General features: G+C 38.8%; 1 protein-coding gene across 5 annotated transcripts in view; it reads left to right on the top strand.

Moving 5' to 3' along the window:
• Pde4d (phosphodiesterase 4D) overlaps nucleotides 1–26,568 on the top strand; it is a 1,452,168-nt gene that overhangs the window by 1,076,851 nt on the left and 348,749 nt on the right. The window contains exon 1 of one of the 5 annotated variants that reach the window (XM_029468215.2): nucleotides 14,733–15,169. The exons of the other annotated variants lie outside the window; for them this stretch is intronic. Within the exon in view, the coding sequence (XP_029324075.1) occupies nucleotides 15,045–15,169 (125 nt within the window). The 5' untranslated portion in view covers nucleotides 14,733–15,044. Of the gene's footprint in view, nucleotides 1–14,732; nucleotides 15,170–26,568 lie in introns of those variants that run through there. 5 annotated transcript variants of the gene reach the window in all.

Raw genomic sequence — 26,568 nt, 5'->3', positions numbered from 1 at the left:
GTACTACCTGAAAACTTGTCATTTGTCCCATGTGTCATTTTGTCTGCATGGTATCTTGTAAGTTTGACTACACCAATTGCTAATACTAAGGCCATGTGGACAATCATTTTAAATTCTCATTAAGTAACTGATTGCCTATACAACTACAGACAAATTACAACAGGATGTATGTTCAAGCAGTTCAATCTGGATGGGAATCAATGTGATTACATAAACTGTCATCAGAGCCTTTTGACATGTCACACTAAAACCATATCAACAATCTACCTCAGTGCCTTTAGAAAAGTATTTCCTGAGATAAACCCAATGTATTTCTCACATATATGAAAAAATGTTCCTTCGAGTATTTTATCTTTCACAAATTTAAGCTGTTTTAACATTTAAATGCAAGTCTATATTAATGAATAAATACTGATTTTTAATAATATGGTGCATGCATATTGATGCTCAGTAAATCAGATAATTCTAGGACAACTGATATTCAAGTTAACTTTAGGTCACTGGTGGGTGTGATAGCTGCATTTTGGAAGGACCAGGAACATTCTATGCACAAAACTAATATTATGGTAAGAATCTGACCAGGCAATAGCAAATTTACTTATTTCCCACCTCAATTCAAGCTAATTTTAATTTGACTTGACATGTGTTCACGTCACGTGATGATAAAGCCAGGAAAGAAGTAATGGTGTTCAGAATGTATGGTCTTGTCATACTGGGACATATCAATGTATGGTCTTGTCATACTGGGACATATCAATGTATGGGTCTTGTCATACTGGGACATATCTATGCCCAGAAAGTGCTCTACTCTTTGTATTGTGGTGGGGAAATCTCATGTCTTAGAGTCTATAAATATTCAAAAGAAATCAAATTTAACTCATATGTGACATTTTCTACATTCATTAAATATCATATCAAATGGAATAATTAAGAATATGTTGGGTGTGCGTGAATCTCTGTGACAGAAGGAACACGGTCCTGGGAGTCTGTAAGTGACAGAGGCCATGTTACCCAGCCCACTCTATATTTGTTTCATCCACCCACTTGTTTCCCATCATTTCCTGTTCATCCAAACTGGACATGCAGAGCTGCATTTGCTGGGAGCTCTGTACTGTCAGCAACACTGCATCCCGTATAGATGGGGACCAGAAAAAGTTGTTTCCTCATTGGGGTGGCTCTCAACCTAAAACAGTGGCTCTCAGCCTATGGGTTGCAACTCCTTGGGCAAACCTCTGTCTCCAAAAATAGTTGCGTTAGGATTAATAATTAGCAAAGTTACAGTTATGAAGTAGCAAGGGAATAATTTTGTGAGTGTGGGTGGTTGCCGCAACATTGTATTAAATGGTCACAGTATCAGAAAGGTCAAGAATTAATGCCCTAAAAGAATCAGTGCTAGTCTAGAATGTTCCTCTTTGTTCTCTGCCCCTTTGTCTCACGTTATGATTGTTCCCATGACACATTTATGTCATTGTGATAACATAAGATGCTTATCAGTGCTGGGGAGATGACATTGAACCTCCAAAACTCACAATCCTTCTTCCCTTTTAAAAAGCAACTAGCTTTGTTTATTTCATTGTAGCAATCGAAATGACCTGATCATGCAAATGAAGACTGCCCCACCCCCAGGATGTGAGCTTGCATCTGATAGGCTAGAGTTGACTACTATTTACTGTGCATATGTGTTGAAATGCCACATCCAACCCCACTAATATGTATAATTAATATATGATAAAAATAAAATTGAAAAAACCCACCAAACTTTCCAAAGGACCAAATTATTTTTCTCATTCTATTGCAAAAATAAATAAATATTATACATGAATGGCAAAAGACAATGTCCCTTGGCTATTCTGAGCTTCCAAGCAGTGTGGCACTTGCTACAGTAGAGGCTTCCTATGAAGAGGGGATCACACCAGAAAGGCAGTAGAGAGTGGGTTGAGCCATTTTGCTCCTTGGTGCCAATACTTTAGCCTTTATTGCTTGTCAATAAAGACAAAAGTTACTGCCCTGCTCTACCACTCAACAACATTTAACTGTTTTCTTTTGCTCTTGTGTTTTCTTTATACAAACTCAGTCGGGTGTCTTTTTCTTTCCTATTCCTTGTCTTCTATATAGTTGTATCCAAAATGTCAGGAGGAAAAAAAAATTATACTCCTTAGTTGAGCAGGATAATTGCTTTAGAATATGTAGTGAGAAGATATAAGCAAAGGTCAAATATTGAATGTATCTACTGTGCTAATCTACATTTGTGCTTTAGAAAGCACACGTCACTGAGTGATTTAAAATACCCTTGTACCATCTGTTCTCTTGGGGTTTAATACTGTCTGTGATAGCAAAATAATCATGTTAAATACATTCTAGATATAGGACCCTGCTGTTCATAACGGGAATGGCACTGGTAATTCAGACGACCTTGCCCTTTCTCTTTCCGTGCAATTACACCATTGATTTTCCTGTATTTGAAAGGAGAACAACACAGGACATGTTTTTTTCCTAAGTAGAACAAGCAGTCCAGGAATTCTGCCATTTCTTTTAGAGAAGTAATAGAAAACACATTAAGTAAAATGTGCAGACATGTGCTGTAAAGGAAACACGGCATATGATTGGCGAATGACGTGTGCTGTCTGGGCATCTTTGTGTCGGCTCTATGAAAATTGATCAAATTGTCATTCATAGTCCAGAAGTCACGTGATCAGTTTCATCTCAGAGATTCTGTTCTGTGCTTGGAATGACAAAGTGTGAGGATATCTGTGCAAATGGAATGAGATTACTTCAGGGATAATGTTGATGGTCCCCCGAACCCTTGTCATGCTCTGTGTCTAAATAATAAACTACAGACTGTTTCACGATGACTGAAAATTTATTTACATACTAAAGCACTGTATACTCCCCCAAGATGCTGTACACTTAGTGAGAATAACAGCCTTTTCATTCTCCTTTTGTGCCTCTTTTTGTAAGGGAAAATAATAATTTTAAAATAATAATAATTAAAAGGATTGATAGCCAATAGTGCACAATTGTGGCCAATGACAGGTTCTAACCACGTATAATTCATGTGTGTAGGTCCACTCTCCTTACCCTGGGCTAGCCCTATGTAGTGCTCCCTAGCAGGAAGTGTTCAGAGGGTCCCTGTTGAGCAGATTTTGAGGGTATCCCCAGTGAGCTGCCAGTACTTTTCATATTTGCCCTCCCCTCTCAGGCATCTTTGGCTGTTACATGTATCCCATCTGCTTCTTTTATTTTAATTGCAATTTAGAAAAATCTTTCCTGGAAGAAGACAGAAGTCAGGAGACATCATTATTCTTTGCAAAAACGTCTCCAGAATGGTCATTAAATCACCCTGTCTTCTCATCTCCAGGCCAACAGTGCCATTATATAAATGCTGTTGTCAGTCACTTGCCCTCTCCTTGAATTGTCTCTGACCACCACTCACTCTTCCCCTGATTGTGTTCTTGTTTATCCAAGAAGGCTACGACAGAGTGAACTCAAGAACGTGTGTATTGGAATTTGTCCTTTTTTAAATATGAAGTTGTTTACTTCCTGATTTCTTATCAACTTATATATCCATATATACTCAATGCTTGATGTTAGTAAGCCATATGTGTGTATACATATGTATATATGAATGTGTACATATATGCATGCATATGTGTACATAAGAAGATATATAAATATATGTATATAAACTATATGTGCACATATGTATATAAATGTACATATTCATGTATAAATATATAAATAATTTGTATGAATATATATATATGATTATATTTATATTTGGGGAGGCACTTAGAGGTTGAGTATAGGGTCCTGGAAATGTTAGAGAAGCATTCTACCAGTGAGATATATCCCCTTCTTACAGACTGTAATTCAAGGCTTTTTATTTTTCTTCTTTTTTTTTTTTTACTTTTTACTTTTTACTTCGAGACATGATTTCACTGAATTGCTCATCCTTGTCAAAAGACATTGAGTTACCCAGGCAGGACTTGAACTTATCATCTTCCTGTCTCTGACTTCCAAGTTCCAGGGATTAAGGGCTTGTGCACCAGTCCCATCTGGAAACAAAAATCAAGTTCTCAGTGCCCAGTTTGTGTTTTCTCTATCAGCTACATCACTGTCTAAACTGATTCTTCATTCAAAAACTCACTCATAACATCACCTGTATGAAAATACCATAAAAGTTATGTACTTTCATATGGCTAAGGTATTTGTAGGGTCTCTTAGTGTATAACCATATAATGGTGACTTGTTTGGTTGGTTGGAAAATCTAGGTGGCTATGTGTGTAACTGGTTGAACTTCACAAAGGAAGAAAACCAAGGAAGCAATTTTTCTAAATGGTCGCTCATTCATCCATGGGACAAACAGAGAACGAGGCCTTGGAAGGGGCAATGAAAAGCAGCAGTCAAAACCCAACATTTGCTAATGAAAATAACCAAGAGGTCAAGGCCACAATCTGAATCAAGAATGTCTGACACTGCCGCTTTCTCCACTACGACCGACCAAGAGATTGAAACTGATTCTTTCTCTCTCTTTGACCCACAAGACTCACATCACACACAGGGTTTAGTTCTAATGCTTTAAGAGAAACCAACAAGCAGGAATCATTCCAGAGACGTGTTTCCAGGGTGGTGGAACCTCTGGAAATCTGCATCTACCAGATGTGGTAGTACATATCTCAGATCTCGGTGCTTGGAAAGAGGAGACATGGAGCCCAAATATGGACCTTCAAAGTTGTTACTGGTCACAAAGCAAGTGAGTTTAAAGCCAGCTTGAGCTACATGAGGCCCTGTCTTTTAAAAGATAAGAAATAAAGAAAATTAAAAAAAAAAAAAAAACACCAAGTGGTAAAATAAGAGTTTCAAATACAAAGAGTTTCAATTAGGCTATGTGGCCCAGAACAAAGAGTAAAATCTCTCTCTAGCCAACCACGGGGCTCTAAGGTCTCAGATTCAGCAACAGTACTCTGAAGGTCAGATCCGTCCGTCTTTACTATTTAGATCTGTACAAAGATAAGCCTGGCACTGCGGGCAGCAGCGTGATGCTGTGGCAGACTCTCCTTGTGGAGTCTTTACACCTTGGGAGAAGGCAACACCTCAGCAAACCTCCAACCAGGAGAATCAATTATGTGAAAAAGCCTTAATATGACATCTGACAACTCCAAGCCAATGCCCAGTGGACATTTTAGCTATAGAAATGATTGCAGTGACTGTCCATGAACGTGTAACTTCCCACTTGTCTAATAGTAATCAGGAAAGATACTTAAATTTTTCAAAAGCTGTTTAAAGGTTTAGAGCCAGCTTCTGTTGTTAAATATTTAAGGTAGTTAATAGCATCCTGTGTGACAAATGACAGATTTAGTCTTAATTGACCTTTCCTCCTAGCCTTTATACTCTCTCCTACCTAGATTTGAGATTCATTCAGCAAATTTAACAGAAAAACTAAATCTCAATGGCTTATATTAAATTATCTAGTAACTAACACAGGCATAGCTCATCAACAAAGGAGTGGTCATGACAGGAAAAAAAAATGGCTCTCTTCTATTAAGTAAAGAAGATGACCTCACACCAGTCAGAATGGCTAAGATCAAAAACTCAGAGGACAGCAGACGCTGGCGAGGTTGTAGAGAAACAGAAACAGTCCTCCATTGCTGGTGGGATTGCAAGCTGGTACAACCACTCTGGAAATAAGTTTGGCTGTTCCTCAGAAAATTGGACATAGTACTAACTGAGAACCCAGCTATACCACTCCTGGGCATATACCCAGAAGACAATCCAATATATAATAAGGACACATGCTCCACTATGTTCATAGCAGCTTTATTTATAATAGCCAGAAGCTGGAAAGAACCCAGATGCCCCTCAACAGAGGAATGGATACAGAAAATGTGGTACATTTACACAATGGAGTACTACTCAGCTACTAAAATCAATGAGTTCATGAAGTTCGTAGGCATATGGATGGAACTAGAAAATATCATCCTGAGTGAGGTAACCCAACCACAAAAGATCACATATAGTATGCATGATTTATTTCTAATGATTCTAATTACAACAATGAATTTATGAGTATATAGCACCTGGTAGGGGACATTACTTTAAAGATACCTATAGTATATCCATTAAATATTTCCAAAGTTTTATTTTACCTAGACTAAACTAATTAAATATTATCAACATTTGCTCATATATCCAGAAAAAATGAATAGAAATAAAAATACATTTATAAGAAAAAACAAACAAAAAAAAACGACAACGAAGAAGAAGAAGAAGAAGAAGAAGAAGAAGAAGAAGAAGAAGAAGAAGAAGAAGAAGAAGAAGAAGAAGAAGAAGAAGAAGAAGAAGAAGAAGAAGAAGAAGAAGAAGCTGTTTCAGTTTTGGGACTTCTAAATCTCAGTAATAGTTAATTCTAAGTCGCTGACTTTTTCTCCTTTGCGCAATAGAGTTGCTGTTTTACATTTGCACCTACTATGTGCTAAAGGCATCTGCTTATGTATTGTATAATAAGTGTTGCTCTAAGCCCTGTACATTCTCCTGCTTTCATCCCTCTATATCCTGTTTATGCCTTTGTGAGTAAGTCATCATAGGAGATCCAGCCAGCAGTCCTTATCTCATAGCAGTAAGGCAGGCCCTATTCTTGTTTCCATCACTGAAATCCTCCAGCTACCTTTGCTTCCTTTCTTTCTATCAGGCATCACAGCCCATGCACTTGACTTGGTGATATCTCTGTCACTCCGCCTCTGCTTAATCAGTACCACAAAAGTGTGGGTCCCCGTCTGGCTTGTTTACTTCTGAAATCCCAATCACTAAAGCAGTAACTGGACTAATATTTGTGGGATTAGTGAATAAAGTTTTAGTATCAAAGTAAATAAATGCTGTGAGCACCCAAATTCTCCCCTATGGCTGTTTGAGCCTTTTATGGCAGTGCAGAGTTTATGAACTAAACCCACACGGTCATGAAACCAACAACTTCGTTCATGATCTCTTTTGCTATTACAGGTAGCTCATTAGTTGTGTTTCATGAATTCCTGACAACAAAAATAACACCCCACAGCTATATGGATTTTATTGCAAGGGGATGCTTTCTTTATGGTCTAAACTTAACAGGTGATCCAGGTCAATATTTGTCTGTATAGTCTCCATGAGGATCCGTCTTCTGCCTGTGTTTCTTCTCTAGACTTGATCAATCTCAGAGTTTATCATGAGTTTTTCTGTTATCTATTATAGTCTCTTGAGTCATCAAAATTTGAAGAAGAAATGATAAGTAACACTCAGAGTTTACTTTTGAACTGCTTCTATCCATGTGGCTAAGACAGCCTTGTAAGTGTATACTTCCCAAGGTGGTTGGTTGATAGCCAGATAATTTATAATCCATACAGTGCTTCGGAGAGCAGAGGGAGGTAATTATTTAATAACTTCCAGCTCAACAAATGTGTGCTATCTGGGCAAACTGGAGAGCATTGTCCTCTACTTTAAAACATTAATGATAAATTATAGGTATGTGTCTTTTTCTTAACAAACATCTACTGGGTGCCAACATTGTAGTGAGAAACATATAAAACACTGTAGAGTGTACAGCAATCACTGAGTATTACAGAGAATTCAAAGACAAATTTGCTGTAAAACTACCTACCAGGTATTTTGTAATCCATCCCAGGACAAAAATAAAAAATAGTGAAATTACAAAATAAGACAAAACGTAATAGAATAGGATTGATATACACATAAGAATACTATCCTTCAAATAAGTCCACTCTGCTAAAGCATATTTCTTCTTCCCTCCTAGTATCAATTGAAATTAGTTCTCTCCTGAACATTCAACTGGACATGAAATGAATTATTTATATGTATTTCTATATTTTTTCCTCGATAGACAATACATCATCTTTGAGTATGTATACAAAATATATGTTCAGCTAATGCTGGCTGGCTCACTAACTGCAGTAGAATGAATTAAGAGATTTAAAAAATATATATCTGGCAAACAAATATAGAGTTGTGCTTGCCAAAGACACCCCTATTTACTCAACCAACTTGTCATCAAAGAATGAACTTATAGGGTGATTATTTTTCATCTCGTGATTTTATAACAAGACATTTGGTTATTTGGAAACAAGCTTAAATCATTTTAATTCTTTCTACTGGCTCCCACTGTTGGGAATTCATTAACAAATGAACACTGGCAACATTTTGCATCTTGGCGAGTGTTGTGCTTTTTTATGTACGGAAGTGTGGGAAGTAGTGTAGGACATCTATCAAAGATCGACTCAGATCCTGTTGTATATATTAAACCCAGTTGTTTCCACTTCCATACATTCTAAAGGAAAACATCCCCCTCCACCCCCCCCCCCCCCGTTTAAGGTTTAAATAGCTGGTAGCAAACTGGGAGACCTGCTTGAATCAAGACCTGCTTGAAACATTAGAGAATACACGCCACTCTCTTTGGCTGACTGTGTTGCTACAATGGTGCAGCTTACACTTTGGACTCATGATACTATGCTGAGACAAGGCTATTTATACAAAATTCATCCTCTGTGTTCTTTCCTCATGACTGGAAAATTAAGTCCCCTTATCAATCCAAAGAGCTTATGAACATAATAGGATGCTAACATTCCTTACCAGAAGTGGTCCAGTGACCACTATCAGTGAAAGACTGACTTGGATGAAAGTTTCCAACAATTCCTTGGGGAAAATACCGAGGGTGATTTTCCAACATCATTATTTTGACAGATACATGTTATTCACACTGAGACTATATTTTTCCTTATTTCGGTGGGAAATAAAACAATTTACATATTTTTTAATTTTATTTTATTTGTAATTCATTTTTTACACTCCATATTCCATTCCCCATCCCTCCCCTCCCATCCTTCAACTGCTCCACATCCCACACCTCCTCCCCACCCCACCCTGTCTCCACATGGATGCCCCCACCCTCCACCTCACCTGACCTCTAAACTCCCTAGAACCTCCAGTCTCTTGAGGGTTAGGTGCATCAAAACACTGAAGCAACTTCCATGACTGTTAACTCTTTATCTGCACTTTTGGTATTCCTCCCCAATTGTAACCATTGTGCACACACAGATGCATAATGTCTGAAAGCTACATTTACAGAATGGATTACCAGGTAATTACAGTGCCTGATCACAGATAGATAACAATTCATAGAAGAGAATTTCCTTATTTTTTCAAACCCTACTTTAATAAGGGTTCTTTTTTTTCCTTTTTTTTCTTTTTTTTATTAGATATTTTCTTTATTTACATTTCAAATGTTATCTCCTTTTCTGGTTTTCCCTCCAAAAATCCCCTGTCCCCTCCCCCTGGTTCCCAACCCTCCCACTCCCGTTCCTGGTCCTGGCATTCCCCTATACTGGGGCATAGAGCCTTCGCAGGACCTAGGCCCTCTCCTCCCATAGATGACCAACTAGGCCATCCTCTGCTAGAGCCACAAGTTCCACCATGTGTGTTTTTTGATTGGTGGTTTAGTTCCAAGGAGCACTGGGGGTTCTGGTTACTTCGTATTGATGTTCCTCCTATGGGGCTTCAAACCCCTTCAGCTCCTTGGGCATTTTCTCTAGCTTCTTCATTGGGGACCTTGTGCTCCGTCCAATGGATGATTGTGAGCATCCACTTCTGTATTTGCCAGGCACTGGGAGAGGCCCTCAGGAGACAACTATATCAGGCTCCTGTCCACAAGCTCTTGTTGGCATCTGCCGTAGTGTCTGGGTTTGATGGTTGTTTACTAACAAAGTTTAGTACTTAATGCACTTCCAAACTCAAAAGTATTTCATGTTTATTCAAATGATTGAATATCTACTTGAATTTGTATTTATTGAGTGGAAATATCAGCAATAAGGCAAGCATTTGCCACTTAATCTCTAATTAAAACTCATATACCCCCAGCTCCCTGAGAAAAGATATTTGTTTTTGCATTTTGGTGGGTTCTTTGGAGAAGTAGGTCCTATTTGCTCACAAATGCTGAATATGGGATATACACTCTTTCCAGTGTGTCTTCATGGTTGATGTTTCGAATCTCAGAGGTTAGCATTGTTAGCACTGTAGAATAGGTGAGAAGCAAGTAGACAGAAGAGGTTAAGAGATCTTTGAAACATAAGCATTCAACAGCTTTGGCTGTCTTATTTAATATGCTAGTCAAGAACGCATAATGTTGGCTAAGAAAGTGCAATGTACATACAAGGCAAACTGTATAGTCTGATCTGATGTATGGACCAAATTAACTGCTATCTAACTCCTACTCTACCACCTAACATTCATCATGACTCAAGATGTAGATCTAAATCCCTTGTGAAAAATGAACATGCCAGTATTGTCTAAACTCACATTACTATGTTAATTACATGGGTTATTTCATTCCAGTAACACTCCCCAGAATCTCAGAAGCAGATGGTCAGCACTAGCCATCTTTTAGTACTGTTGTTTTTAGTAATGATATTCATGCTTATAGCTTTCGAGGCCCAATTGTCAGTGGTCAGATCATTTGCTGGATGGTGGTAATGCTGAAAACCACAAGGAGGGAGTACGGAGAGAGAGGAAATGTAGGGGAAATGAGTAGATGGGAATCAAATCACAGATACTGAATGAGGCATGTGTAGGGCTTCCAAGTGGAATTTTCTCAGTAGTGGTTCATTTAATAGCAGGAAGGCGTGGACTCTGGATGAAGATATGTTTGGGTGGTGGTGAATAGTCTTTTTGTTTGTTTTGTGTTTTGTTTTGTTTTGTTTTGTTTAGCACATAAGTGGTAGTAGAAAGCCTCTCCCTGGATTCCTTGTCCAGGAAATGTAGAAGGCAGAATTACCAACATCCCAGAACGTTAAAGGGAATTTTGATCTCCAGCTTCCCCTTAGCTGGAAGGAATCTGGAGACCAGCCCCCTCTTCCCCCAAACCCAAATTACAAAGCAGGAGAAATTACTGAGTTGGTATTTATGCCCTGGGGCAGACATGAACAGATGATGTCCTGCTGTCCTAAAGAAGTTCCCCCAGATTCTCCCATTGCCAAATTCAAGCCAGGCTAGAAGCCAAAAGAATCGTCTTTAGTAAATACTGTTGAGGTCAGAATACGGTAAATCCCGAGGCCTGAGATTGCTACTTCTTGGCATCTGTGTTAATTGCTGTGCTGGTCATTTCCAGCATCAGAACTGATATGCTGCAGAAAATTGATGTTCCGTGTACTGCTGTGTTATGTCTGCCTTTGGCTGAATGTTCTCAAGAGTTCAGGCTAACAGCATGATGAATGGGACTTATTTGGACTCCGTGCTTATAACCAATGATGCAGAGTGTACAGAGCCACAGAGAATAGATGGGTCAGCCTTGTTACCCTTACTAAGAGCTGAGCTCTGGTTTTGCTACAAGCCTGTTTGGACTAAGGTTCACACCTTTCCGTGGGACTCAATTCCTCAGAATATTTTCATTTTCTCAAAGGTCAAGGGTCCAGCTACCCTGTCTAGTCCCACGGCCAGGACATTCTGTTTTCCCAGACCTCTACCTGCATACCGGCCAGAGTTCTCCTCGACTCCAGACTCTTGGCATGAGGAATCTTCAAAGTAATCTCTTCTTGTCCCCATTGAAGTACAACTAATTCCCAGGAGGGAGTCCCTGCCAGGCTTTTGGTAAACCATTGCACAAGTACAAGTGAAACTGTCCCTGCTAAGAATTCCACCCTTAGAGGATTTACATTCTCATCCAGAAAGTTCATGTCTTACCCTTCAGTTTCTGATTTATGCCCTTTGATGGAAATTTTCATTTGAAAATCTACTGCACAACACCCTTGAATTATCTTGCTTTCTTGTGCTGTTGTGCTTAATATTCTGGAATGGAGGAAGAAGGCCAAAGGCCCTCTTAAACCTAAGGGCATTAAAGTACATTAAATGGTCATGCATATTTCAATGTAGGCAGGCATTAGGCCTTACCCTCACATGATACAACTGGGGACGCTGCCCCAGTATATGTTAACATTATTGATTATTCCTCAATAATCCATTTCTTTATGCCCTGGTGCTGTCAGCTTCCAGCTTCCCTTAGCTTTGTAGGCACCGTAGTAAGAGTCTCAGTTGAACAAGGAATCTGTGCGATCCCTCTGTATTCTTGAGGTTCATTGCCTCAATGTTATGTACATTTTCTCACATTTGCATGTGTGATATTTCTCATATGCCTTTGTATGCCTGTGCATGCAGAGGCCAGAGGTCAACCTCATCTATCACTCTTCATGAGTCATCTATTTTGTTTTCTGAGACAGGACTTCTTACCAGGACATGTCCAGCCAGCTCTGGGGATCTGCCTATCTTGTTTCCCCATCCCTGGAAGTGCAAAGAAGTGCAGCAAACCTAGGTCTTTATGTTAGAGCTAGGGAGCAAATGCAGGTCCTCAGGCTCATCATGCAACACAGATTTAGCAACTGAGATGTCTCCCAGACCCAGTCACCTGTCTTTAAACTATAAAGAAATAGACTTGAATATCAATAAGTAATGTTTGGAGTAGTGTGGGGAAATTGATGTGTCCACAGGACTCAGAAAATGTGAACTGCCATAACCCATTCAGAAGAAAATGCATATGATTTTCATACAGTGTCTCATTTTCTGAAATAAAAGCACACTTATCAGAAAATAAATTGAAAACTATTTTCTTATCAATAGACACCATGCTTATAAGCATCTAAAAAATACTAGTTGAAGATATATTAACACAGCCATGTTATATGCTCTCATGTAAAAAAGCACTTACTAGATTGCCATGCTTTGACTAGAAAATTGTCCATTAGGTACACAAATGTGTATAGATTATGTGTGACAAGATCCAAATTCCCAACAACGAATTACCCCAAAGGAACACACATGCACAAGCACAAACATAGACATGCACACAAACACATGCACACATATGTGTACACGTATACATATATAAGTATGTGCACATGTAATGCACATACATATATGAGTGTGTTTGTGTGTTATATATGTGTATGTTTGTATGTATATGTTATATATGTTTAAATATATTTGGGAACTTTAAGAAAAATAAATATATTAGCAAACACTGAGAAAAATACAATTAATGTGAAAAAAGAGAAGATATTTGTTTATATATCTCTGTGTAATGTGATATGTTTACATGAGTATGGCCAGGAATGGTAGCAACTATTTATAGTCCCTGCAACTTAGAAGGGTAAGACAGGTAGGATAACCAAAGCCTATAAATTCATGGCTAGCCTAGGAGCAAAGACAGGTAAAATATGTTTTTAAAAAATCCTATATCATCATTTTGTAACTCAGAATATATAAAATAAAACAATTGAATGAAATCATCTACATTTTTAAACTCTAAAGTTAAATTGTGTAGTGTCTGACTTTAGTCGCCTATTAAAATTAACTTTTGATATATTTGATCACTGGTTCCAACATTTTTTGTTGTTGATCTTGAGATGAAAATCTCACTATATCGCCTTGGTTGACCTGGACCAAGCTAGCCTGAACTCATAGACATCTGCCTGCTTCTGTGAATTAAAGAAATTGTTTGTGTAGGGTAGACAAGACAGATCATATGTTTCAATGGCTAAAGGTGAATGAGTGAAACCTGAGTTCAATTCCCAGGCTTTAACTGAGAAAAGAGAGAACTGACTCTCAATGGTTGGTTGTTCTCTTCCATTTGCATGCCATAGCACACATATCCTTGTATAAACACATACACAGACACCACACACATACATAAGCACACATATATCACACACACAACACAAACATAAACACAATACACACATACACCCACACATATCATTCGAACATATGTGCACACCACAGAAACATACATACACACACCCCATACACACTGTACAAACATTCACACACACATGCCATACACACATATATGTATACACACACCATATATACAACATGCACACATTAATAACAAAGTTTCTTAAAGGATTTTATATTTGTTTGTATGTATTCAAATCCCAAGTAAAAATTATTTGAGACACTGTCTCCAATGTAGCTCAAGCTAGTATCAAGGTCACAATCCCTCTACCTCAACCTTCTGAGGGATGGTATTTCAAGTGTTCCCCATCGCTCTCTGCAGGAAATCATTTTTCAACTGTTGAAGTTGCCCAATATACTAACATTCTTGATGTCTTGGCTTGCACACAAGGGCTTACAAGATTTCACTGGAGAAGATGAGTCTGGAAAGCTGTGAGCTTGTTAAGCCTGTAACTTCATCATAAGACTGATGTCGTGAGCAGAATCATTTGCAATCTTTCCTAATTGCTCCAACTTGTCTTTTATTTCTTTAAATTAGCAAAGGCCTTGCTATTAGATTTCTCAGTAGTTCTTCACCCAAAGAGCGGGGAGAATTTACATATCTGAATGTTGCTAGTGAAGGGAGAAATCAGTAATCAGTTCATGTGATCACACATGGACTTCAGCTAATAATTTTTCTGTCCCTAAGAGGCTGAGTTCACTGCCATTGTGAATAGTAAGTTATGAAGGAAAACCCACAAGTTTTGATCCTAATGATTAAAAAGTTACCCATAATCATTTCCATGCGCCCATACCATTTTGTAAGTCTTTATAGTCAGTTTAGGATGATGGAGCTGTAATTGATTATGCTCTGCCTATAACATGTGTGCTTGAAGTATATGTAAACAACTAGCTATTTAACCACTAGTACATTAGGTTGCCATTCTCTTAGACCTAAATCAAAATGGATTAAAACCTGCCGTCTCCTCAGAGGGTAGTTCCGAGTGGAAACAGGCTTCTGCCGAGCCACAGAATATCTCCTACATCTGCTCAGCCAATAATTGGCTGGAGCACAACTCTGATTAGAAGCAAGCAACAAGCTTCCGTATCCATGAGCAGAAAACAAGGTACAGCATGTAGCCTCCGGGAGACACCCGTTTACTCTCGAAGAAAAAGCAGCACCCAGCGACCCGAGCAGCAGCATATGGCTGAAAGCCATTATCTGACATGCTCTTTCCAGCTTTCCCAGGAATGCTGAGCTGGCCACTAAGATTTGCTTTTACTTCCTGATTTGGGATACAATGAGTCTGCCAACCAGCTGTGAGCACCTACGTCTGGGGAAGGTGGCTAGATTCCGAAGCGCTTATGTTCACGGATCACCTTATGCCATCAACAAGCCAATTGATATTAAGCCACAGAGGAGACGGTAATTGCTTCCCTTCTCTCCGTTGTTGTCAGTAAAAGTGTGTTTGCTACCCTTTGGTAACGGCTTTGGAGATCTGCTGTACTGGGAGGGTCCAGGAGCGAGGTTAGTTGTTAAATTCAGCATACTGAGAGAGCTGGGGAAAAAATTAACCTGAAAGGAAAGCTGACAAATATTCTTAGTATAGTTGTTTAGTTTGGCAAAAACCTAATCCAGTTTCAAGGTCTGAGGATTTACGGAATCGGGGAGCTTGCTAAATGCCAGTGTTACCATGAGAATCATCCAAGGTGATCATTGGAAAGGGGATTTAGCAAAATAAAGGATTTGTTTATTAGCAACCCTTATTAAGAGATACGCAAGATCTTTGTCTCTCTCCTTAATGCCTGTACCCCGTAATAAGCATGTGAGAGTTCCACGGGAAGCACACATGTTCATGCGCACACTCCAGAAGAGAGCAGTAGATTGATTGGGTTTTTCCCCCTATCTTGAAGTTGTGATTTCTAGATCTGAGTTCCAGAATTCTGCTAACTCATACTTCCCTTCCCTCTTCCAATGCCTTCCATCCCAGCCACACAAGCAAACCCATGCTCTGTGGTTTCAAAGCTGAGGTCAGTATTTTTAGAGCAAGGGGCTGTGTGCTAAGGGGATCCTTTCTGCTCTTGCAGTTGGAATGCTGTGGCAGAAGAGAGGTGCATGTGGGTAACACGTCTGGGAATCGTCCCTCTGTGTTCAATAAAATTATCGTTTTCGTCGGTATTTAGCAATGAGCTAGATGGTTTGATAAAAATGTTCCCTTCTCCCTGTGGATAGCAGTGCTCCTAGTTTTACGAATTCTCACAATAATAATAATGTTTAGAAAGGACTTCGGAAACTTTGGAAGGCAGGACATTTTGTTTCAACTGTCATTGCCATGTTCCCTTTTTGCCTTTCTTTTTCTGATCTTCTACACACATAGAGGTACATGCAAGACTCGCCAAACATACACTTGCCCGGATTTGACCAGTGTAAATGTTATAAACGTAAAGGAACATTTAGATTGTAAGTTTTCTTGGTGGAAATTAGGTTTTTTTGTTTGTTGGTTGGTTGGTTTTCTGTTTTGGTTTGTTTTATACTTCAGAAAGGATTACTTTCTGCCCAGAATATCAAGGGTTTCCCACAGTTCTGCCATTATGTAAATTTCCAGTGAGCCAACACCTACGATCTCTTATCTAAGCTTCATCTAAGCTTCGTTGCACTAACTGTGCCTCACGACCCCAGCAAGGCACTGGCAGTCGTCTCACAGCTGTGATGTAGGGGTGAAAACTCAAATCCTCACAAGGGCCAAAGCCAAGGGTACATTTATTCCCCTGCTCCACCCTGCCCTTGGTTTTGGTTTTTTGCTTAAAAGCAATCATCTTTTCATGTAAGTCACTTTATATTTTATATAAGTTGATATATATATATATGTGTGTGTGTGTGTGTGTGTGTGTGTGTGTGTGTGTGTGTGTATATATATATATATATATATATATAGAGAGAGAGAGAGAGAGAGAGAGAGAGAGACTCAAAAAGCTCAGGATGTTCCCAATTAATTTTATTGATTTTTAAATTTAAAAAATAAAGCCAACGTGTATTTGTCCAGCAACAAAGATACAATTTAGAATTATAACACAAAGTTTACTATGCTGGGGCCTAGCAAACACAGAAGAGGATGCTCACAGTCAGCTATTGGATGGATCACAGGGCCCCCAATGGAGGAGCTAGAGAAAGTACCCAAGGAGCTAAAGGGATCTGCAACCCTATCGGTGGAACAACATTATGAACTAACCAGTACCCCAGAGCTCTTGACTCTAGCTGCATATGTATCAAAAGATGGCCTAGTCAGCCATCACTGGAAAGAGAGGCCCATTGGACTTGCAAACTTTATATGCCCCAGTACAGGGGAACACCAGGGCCAAAAAGTGGGAGTGGGTATGTAGGGGAGTGGGGGGGAGGGCATGGGGGACTTTTGGGATAGCATTGGAAATGTAAATGAGGAAAATACCTAATTAAAAATATATATATATATATATAAATGAAAAAATAACAAAAACAAAAATAAACAACAGCAACATGAAACGCCTTGATTTATCTTCCCTGAGTCTCAAAGAGAAACATATCAGAAATTTGAAAACTTTGAGAAACCCTATTTGTCTGATTAGTTTTGTAAGTAGTTTTAAATGCATGTGATAGTAATCAATATTCGGGCATAGTCTGTGGACTTTATAAGGAAAAAAAACTACTAGATTGACCTCCTACAATCAGTTAAATGCTTTCTTATGCATAACCAGGCTCTTTACCACTCTGCCCCGTGGGACTGTGGTAGGGTAAACTCATCCTGAAACACAGTAAATGGGCAGGATGCCTGAGAATGAAAGAACATCCAACTCACAATTTTTTTTCCTATTCCTTAGCTCAGAAAAACAAACAAACAAACAAACAAACCCTGAGGTTGTATATTTTGAAAACTTCTGATTAAAAAATTAATACAGAATTATATTAACATCTCAAAACTAAAAGTAATCATTTAAAAGATTATAGAGAAACTAATATACCTGAGGTGTTGGTACCCCATGACCCTAGGATCACGAAAATCTACCCAAGGATGATTGATCCCCTTCAGGATGCTTGCCTGGACTCTGCTAAGATTAGTAAACAGAATCCATGTAGTTACAGTTATAGTTAGTTATAGTTATAGTTATAGTTAGTTATAGTTATAGTTAGTTATAGTTATAGTTAGTTATAGTTATAGTTAGTTATAGTTATAGTTAGTTATAGTTATAGTTAGTTATAGTTACATACTAAGGATTGTATTTTTTGGCAGATAGGAGATGGCTTTTCTGACTTAAATATCTAGGAAGGAAGTAATGGAAACTGTGGAAGAAAGCAGGGTATAAAGAAAGGGGAAAAAATCTCTTAAGGAAGAGATGCTCCAGCAGAGTGGAACACACTTGTAATCCCAGCACTTGAGATGCAGAAGCAGGAAGATCAGGAGATCAAAGCCAACCTTGACTATACAAGGACTTTGAAGATAGTCTAGGTTATATGTGACCTTGTCTCAAAAAAGTGAAAAATCCCAGATGTGAGAGGTTACTCCCGTAAGTCTAGTACTTGGGAGGTTGGGACAGAGTGGAATTGCAAGGAGTTCGAAGTTAGCCTGGGGTTCACAGTTAAGTTGAAGCACATCTATAACTAAATAATAAGACCCTATCTCACAAAAAGAGAAAAAAGAGGGAAAGAGGGAGAATGAGAATGGGGGGGGGTGAAATTAAAAAAATGGCTATATGTTGTTTCTGCCTACCCAATGAAGCATAATATTGAGTTAATAAAAGGAAATCTGGCTTTTTAGTGAAACCCATTGGGGTTGGGGGATGAAATAGCAATGTAATAGTAGAAATTCAAAATATAGTTCCATTTAAATCCAGGTGTATCCTCATCAAATAATGACTTGCCGAAAGAAAAGTGTATTCGGACGCAGAAAAATAATTTCCATCTTAAAAATCAGCCCCATTATAAGCACAGCCACATGGTCATTTCATAGTTACCCATTTTTATCTCAAGTGGCAATGAAGACATTATCAAGGCAGTTAAAGTACAAGTCTTAATTAAGCTCAGTGCTGACAAGAGTGACATCTCTGCCATCTGGAATTACCGTCATTTGCTGTATTTATAATTTCTAAAATATTTAAGTTTTTTTTTTGTCTCCACAAACTCTAGAGCAGTGTACTTTTGCCTTGCAAAGCAAAGCTGTAACTTTTTTAATTTATAAAATTTTAGCATTTCAATTTTGATACATAGAGACGGGAAGATCAGTTCTCTTGGATAGTCTTCCCCTTGAGTTTTTATATGTTTGAGATTTTTTCTCCCCTATCTGCATTGGCATGTCCTTGGAGCTGTCCATTGTTCTGGCCTTGCTTAGGTAATGATACTGTTGAAATTTCATGGGGACTGCTTTCTGTGCATACATAAGCTCACACCAGCTTTCCTGGTCCTCTGGCTCTTACAAACTTTCTGCCCTTCCCCCACCCCCTTCATCATGTTCTCTGAGCCTTAAGGGTCTGGGCTGTGTCATGAATGTATCAGCTAGGGCTGTGTGTCTCACGGTTGGTTGTTTTCTGCATTTGACAAGCTGTGGATTTCTATAATGGGCTCTGGTGCAAAGAACCTTTTTTGATAAGGAATAAAAGCCATGTCTGTATAAGGATAAGTATTCACAATATAGTTAGATATTATTCTGGTTTAAGAAAGTATCACTAACCAGGTGTAGTGGTGCATGCCTTTAATCCCAGCACTCAGGAGGCAGAGGCAGGCAGATTTCTGAGTTCGAGGCCAGCCTGGTTCTACAAAGAGAGTTTCAGGACAGCCAGGGCTATACAGAGAAACCCTGTCTGAAAAATCCAAGAAAGAAAGAAAGAAAGAAAGAAAGAAAGAAAGAAAGAAAGAAAGAAAGGAAGGAAGGAAGGAAGGAAGGAAGGAAGGAAGGAAGGAAGGAAGGAAGGAAGGAAGGAAGGGGAAAGAAAAGAAAAGAAAAGAAAAGAAAAGAAAAGAAAAGAAAAGAAAAGAAAAGAAAAGAAAAGAAAAGAAAAGAAAAGAAAAAGGGAAAGGAAAGGAAAGGAAAGAAAGGAAAGGAAAGGAAAGGAAAGGAAAGGAAAGGAAAGGAAAGGAAAGGAAAGGAAAGGAAAGGAAAGGAAAGGAAAGGAAAGGAAAGGAAAGGAAAGGAAAGGAAAGGAAAGGAAAGGAAAGGGAAGGGAAGGAAAGGGAAGGAAAGGAAAGGAAAGGAAAGAAAAAAAAAAGAATCACTAACAGGCTCTCCTCTAAGTCACAGGTATTTGGGTAGGGTCACAGTATCAGCAATGAATGCCCTCTTTTTGAGAGAGTCTTGAATCTAATTAGGCAGCTGTTGGTTACCCCTAAGATGTAAACACCTCTATTGCACCTTTGGTGATGTCTTAGCTGTGCTGCTGCTCAGTATGCTGGTTTGTAAGCATCACCATTGTGTAGGACTATTAATTGTTTCTCTCCTGGCAGCATACATAGAACCTTCACATGCTATAAGAGCTATCTCAGAAAGGAGGCTTCCAAGGTAGTTCCAGCCCAATTCCTTCAAGTCTTATGTCCAAAATATGTGATATCTTCAGCATTAGAGACTTAGCTTCAAATTCTGGGAGGCAGCCATGGGCAATTTCAATACCCTATAATGGTTTGAGGGTCTATTGGACTCCCCTAACTAACAACCCAAAAGGAAGTTTCTCATACCCTACGGTAGTAGGGTTTTGGCTCAATGGTCTATGTCTATAGCTCCTAGTGGTGTAATTTTATTTAGAAACATGTACACTCCTCACAATGTGGACTGAAAGAAACCAAGTACACATTGTAAACAATACATCTTCGCCAAGCAGAAATTTAATTTAGGCTCCATAACTACTCTGACATTAGATCAGCATTTGGTTCTTAGATCAACATTTCTTTTTTGTGTAATAGTTTAATGAATGGAGAACATTAAATCAACTATATGTGCCTCAAGTTCTTCTTAATCGGAATCATTTTATTCCCCCTCCAACCTAAGGACATTTGAAAAGTCTAAGAACATATTTGGTTACCATGAGTTAGGCTGTGGTTGCTTGATCATATCAAGTATAAAAGGACAGGACTATCTTGTGATAACCAGATAAGCTTCCTACAATAAATAAGTACCGAACCGTCAAAGTGCTGAACTGGGGGTTGCCTCAGAGTTCTCTGAACCTTTACTGACATCAAGGCCATTGAATTCATTGAAGGCCCACTTCTCTCTCTCTCTCTCTCTCTCTCTCTCTCTCTCTCTCTCTCTCTCTCTCTCTCTCTCTCTCTCTCTCTCTGTGTGTGTGTGTGTGTGTGTGTGTGTGTGTGTGTGTGTGTGAGAGAGAGAGAGAGAGAGAGAGAGAGAGAGAGAGAGAGAGAAAGTCATTGCTTATTTCATCTGGTTAAAAATAGAAAGCTACTCTGATTTTTCAATAGTCTGAAATATTCAGCAATCTGAGCTATCTTATGTTCTGGTTCATCTAAATCAGCAGCTTTATTGCATTTCCTGGGCCTGTTGTTTCTTCAGTAGAGGCTCTACTAAGGTCTCATTAAAGAAAGTTGAATAAATGATCTAATACAGCCCTATAGCTCTAGGCAAGCTGCTGAACTGCAGTCCACTCTTCAAAGTGAAAAAATACTGGGCAGAATTGCACAGGAGATAATGGACACTAAGTTGGCCTCCATGTTTGTGTGTGTGTGTGTGTGTGTGTGTGTGTGTGTGTGTGTGTGTGCAGTTTTACTGAAGTCTTGATCCCTGTCTCCATGCCTGGACATATGGTCCCTGTAACTGGGACCATGTGAGCCATGTGGGTGCTTTCATTATGACCAGTTCCCTCTAACAGCAAAGAGAGGGAACCTCCAAGGGATATGAGAAGACTCTTTCTTTGATGGATGGCCCTTCTTATCTCTTTAACTAAAACTTCTAAAAATCACCAGGGTTCCTCCTAGAATCCAAACGTTCTCTAGGGAAATCAAACTCCATCTATTTGAAACTTAAATCATCCAGGGATGTTCACCATGTCCTGTGTCCTCAGTAATCCATGCCATAGACTCTAGAAGCTTCCACAGTGGTCCCTTTCTTCAGTCATACCACTTTCCCACTTTGTAGAAGCAGGGGCATTCTTTGTCCTTGACCTTACCCTCTTTTGCCATCTCCATTCCTGATGCTGCCATTCTGCGTCACATCCTCATCCCATCTTGCCTGAAAGATGGGTAGCTACATAACTAATTTTGTTGTTAGCATCCTTTCCCTAATTGTAATCCACAGAATCATTTTTAAACCAGTGTCATGATATCCCCACATATGTCCTAATAGAGTGCTCAAAACAATTATGCTAGAGTCTTCCTAAAACTCTTTTGTAAATTGCTCTTGCCATTGTACACCTTCTGTATTCTGTATAAGGAAATACTTGCAATTCCTATTTAGTTTTAGCCTAAAGCTTCCTTTTCTCCCTATTTTTTAATGAATCCTTGCTCATGTTACAAACCCTTTGCATTAAATATGTTCCTACATCTTAATTTTGAAATTGAGTTGCTACCTTTAAGCTAACTGCCCTTTTTTCTTATACTAGTGTACTGTTAGATAATGAATCCCAATTATGTGTTCATTTTTTGTCTTTTCCATTTAGTGTCCCGTGATGGAAATTATTGTATTAGGGAGATGAATTCGGCAAGGGTGCACAGCATAAGTTGCAATGGGAAAGAGCCATAGAAGCAAGCAATATGAAAACCTAATGCGAACACTTTATTAAAATAATACAAAGCCAAATATTTCTTGAAATTTTTGAGAATTGCTTTTTTAAAAACACAGCAACAACAACAACAAAAATGCACTAAAATTCAATATGTGGATGTGGATGCATGCGCGGGCACACACACTAGTTGTTTCTCTAGGGATGATGTGGGCTAAGGATGAGTACTAACAAGGTCTACTGAAATCCAGGATATGAAGTCAAGTGAATGAATCCATGATATGAATGTTAAGCTAAAAGCTCTGGTGTCTTGAAGACATAACATGGGAGAAACAGAAAGTGGGCAGATAGAGGATCTTGCTCTTCCAAACTAACTGAGTGATTCCAAACTTTCATTTCGGGGAGAAGTTAAATGATACTATGACTTACTAATTTATGCATCAGCAATAAAATTTAAAGCACATTTTTGAATGACACAATTATTTCAATATTTTAGAGTAAATAGTAGGTAATATTTTCAAACTGCACTTTAAAAGGAGATCAAATTTGTAGTTTATTCCTAATGACTGAGGATTTATAACAAGTCATCAGGCAGCCTTTATACGACTTCAGCTCAGCATTCACCTTTCACCCAGATGCACAGAGTCCACATTGCTGAATGGAGAGAATAGGTCAGGAGAGACTGCTTAGAATGTCGCCTCTCACTTAGAATGTCTATCACAAGAGGTATTGGAGGGAGAGTCCACGTGAGAGTGGCCTTCACATGTTAGGCCAACTAGATGTTAATTTATTTAACTTCCTTTGAAGCTTTATGTTTTTCTTAGCTTTGACTCTATGTCCAAAAAAAATTATTACATAAATTTGAACTACAAAGAGAGGATTCTGCCGCCACCCCTCCTTTGCCCACTGTGATAAAGCAGTGAATAATGAAGCACATGGCACTGCATAGCACCATGCTGTCCTGCAGTGTGTGCATGTAGAAGGTGTGAAAGTGAAGGTAAACATGAGAGTAGTAATTCCATTCAGCCTCCCTGTGTATATGTGTATGCATATACATGCATATATTCATTCATGCATGCATATATATATACATATCATGTATATACATACACATATGCATACACACAGCATATATACATACATGCATGCATATATATATGCATGTATATGCATACACACACATACACACACACACATATATATATATGGAAGCTTCTCCAATATTCTTTCCATATGACCTTTTTTAGAGGTCTTTACTGTTTCTACTCCTGTTTCATGCTCCTTCCTGTATCTGCCCCCCTCTGCCATTTAATACTTCATAGTTCATTATTCCCCTTTTCCTGTTTGTACCACTTCTTCTCTTGAAATTCCCTCCATGACCCCCTTACTAAGTTCCATGAATTTCTTGGTTATTCCAAATGAAACACTTGTGTGAAATATCTAAAGACTCAAAGTTAGCATCCACATATGACAGAGAATGTGTAATATTTGTGTTTCTGGGCTTGGGTTACCTCATCCAGAATGATTATTGGTAGTTCCATTTGTTTTTCTGTGAATTTCATTTTAATGATATTTACAATAATAGCTTATGTTGTGTATGCACCACGTTTTCATTAGTCAACAGTTAGTGGACGTCTTGGCTATTTCTATTTGCTAGCTCTAGTGTATAGAGCAACAGTGAACACAGATGAACAGCATTACCTGATTTCCATAGTGGATATGTTGCTCTCCACTGCTATCCACAGTGGACAGAGTTCCCTCCCTCTCTATGTCCATGCTATAATTTGATATCATGTTTTTCTAGTCTCACCCATTATGAGGGATGAAATCTCTGAACATTTTAATTTGCATTTCCCTGATGGAGTTTAAACTGAGTTACTCTGTAATGGGAGGAGAGGGGCTCTCACAGATACCATAGATGACTAAAAAACAATCCCAGCTTTTGGTTATCTCTTTTCAATTATTGGTCAGTAGGGTCATAGAGAACCTGAAAACATTACAAGCTATTGTCATTGCTCTTCGTCACTCTCCAGAACTTAATGTTAAGACCCCATTCCTGAAGACACCACATTCTGAGTCATAAAACTGAGAAGACAACCAACCAGGTACATGCCTTGAAGCTCTATCCGAATTGGCTATCTTTCATAGTGGTGAAAGGTACTGTGTATTCAACTTGGGGGAAAAAAATAAACAATGATCTCGAATTCAACTGTGAACCCTGCCAGCTACAAAAACCACTGCCCTGAAAATAGTGTTGTAATAGTGACACAAATATTATAGATGTAATTAACCACGTTCTGATTGGATATAGAGCCCACTGTACAAGGCAGAACTTACAACTGGTACATTATCTGAGCCATAGACTTATGACTGGCCAGGTTTTATGTCTCAGAGAAGAGCCTAATACTATTATTATGCTGAATTAGGGGTCAATTACCCCCTAAGTTCTTGTCATTATACTCATAGATTATTGTATCTCTCAACCCTCATCAGAGGACCTTTTTTCAGTAGATGGTGATGAATACAGACACATCTACTAAACATGAGGAGAATAAAAGACTATAGAGTACTAGCTCTTAATAGCGCCAAAGTCTCATTGGTTCAGATATGTTTTATAAAGCCAGTGATATGTTTTGTAGAGCATGGTATGGTGATGTGGGTGATATGGACCTTCATCAGGTCCATACTGAAGCATCCTTCCCTACTGAAGGTACCCAGCCATATGATGGATATAATATAGAATAGAGTAATAATTCCATTCAGATTCCCTGTGTATATGTGTATGTGTATACATACACACACACACACACGCACACATGCACACGCACACACACACACACACACACACAGAGGCTTCTACAATAGTAACTTTCCATAAGATGTTTTCAAAGGTCTTTACTCTTACTTCTCCCACTCCATGCTTTTTCCTGTACCTGCCCTAACAATAGTTGGTCCTAGACATGTGCACATATTGACAGAACTAAGTAGACTCAATTGGATTTTTTTTTAAGTTGGTTGGGGAATGTTGGTAAGAGGCTAGCAGATAAATTGGAGAGGAGGGAATGGAGGCAGAGTTGATCAGAACACATGATATGCAGGTAAGACATCCTCCAAAAACCAAGAAAATAGAGAACAATGGCTCATCAATCTGCTGATAGCCTTTAAAACCAGAGCTATAAGAGTTGGACTTGATGCTGCCTTTTGTACAACTTTAAGAGAAAGCCTGATCCATCAAGGAAGATAGTTTTACCAATGATGACACAGAGAAGGAGCCTTGAGAAAAAATAATTTGTTGAGGAGGGTGTTATGGGACAGATAGTTCTTCAGACATGATGGAATATGTTCTGAATAGCAGAACACATCCACGGCTTCCATCACAGATCTCTCAGGAGCACTGATACTTCCAGGCCTCATGGTCCATGGGAAAACATTCTCCAAATACTCAATGTAGGTGAGGTGCCTATATATCATCTTTGGGGACCATTGAGCCACTCCTACTATTGTAATAGCATATTCCTGTATTTTGTGGGTCTTAATCTCTTCCCACATCCAACCATAGGACCATAAAAACAGAGTAGAAGTCTATATGCTAAAACCACAGGGTGTCCCATAATTCATACAGGACCTGATACATAACAGCCAATCAGTAAATTCCTGAGTTCTTTCCTAGTTAGGAATGTGGAAATAATTAGAATAAGTAAACATATATATATTCTTTTGGAGATGTTTCTTCAATTTACAAAGAATTTGCTTGATTTTTATAGTTAAAAAATTCAAAATCCTCTGGCTGGGCAGTGGTGGTGAATACCTGTAATTCCAGGACTCAGGAAGCAGGTGGATCTCAGATCTCCGAGTCCGAGGCCAGTTTGGTCTACAGAGTTCCAGGACAGCCAGGACTACACAGAGAAACCCTATATCAAATATTGCTTTTCTTGACATTTCCTGAAATCTAACCTTATGGTCCTTTGGGAATGCAGAGTCTAGAAGCTCATAATACGCAGACAGCAATTTACCATAATCTGGGGGATTAGTAGAAGGATGTGGCATTTACCTATTGATTTTTATGTCTGGGAAACTTTGAAATGCATATGCTTGGAGGAGTCCGAAATCTGTAGAACAATAAAACAGCTGACC

The sequence above is a fragment of the Mus caroli genome, unplaced genomic scaffold, assembly GCF_978045245.1.
Source record: "Mus caroli unplaced genomic scaffold, Mus_caroli_1 scaffold_15, whole genome shotgun sequence".
In the NCBI taxonomy this organism is placed as follows: Eukaryota; Metazoa; Chordata; class Mammalia; order Rodentia; family Muridae; genus Mus; species Mus caroli.
The sequence above is the reverse complement of the archived record's forward strand: the minus strand, read 5'-3'. Positions and strand labels throughout refer to the sequence as shown.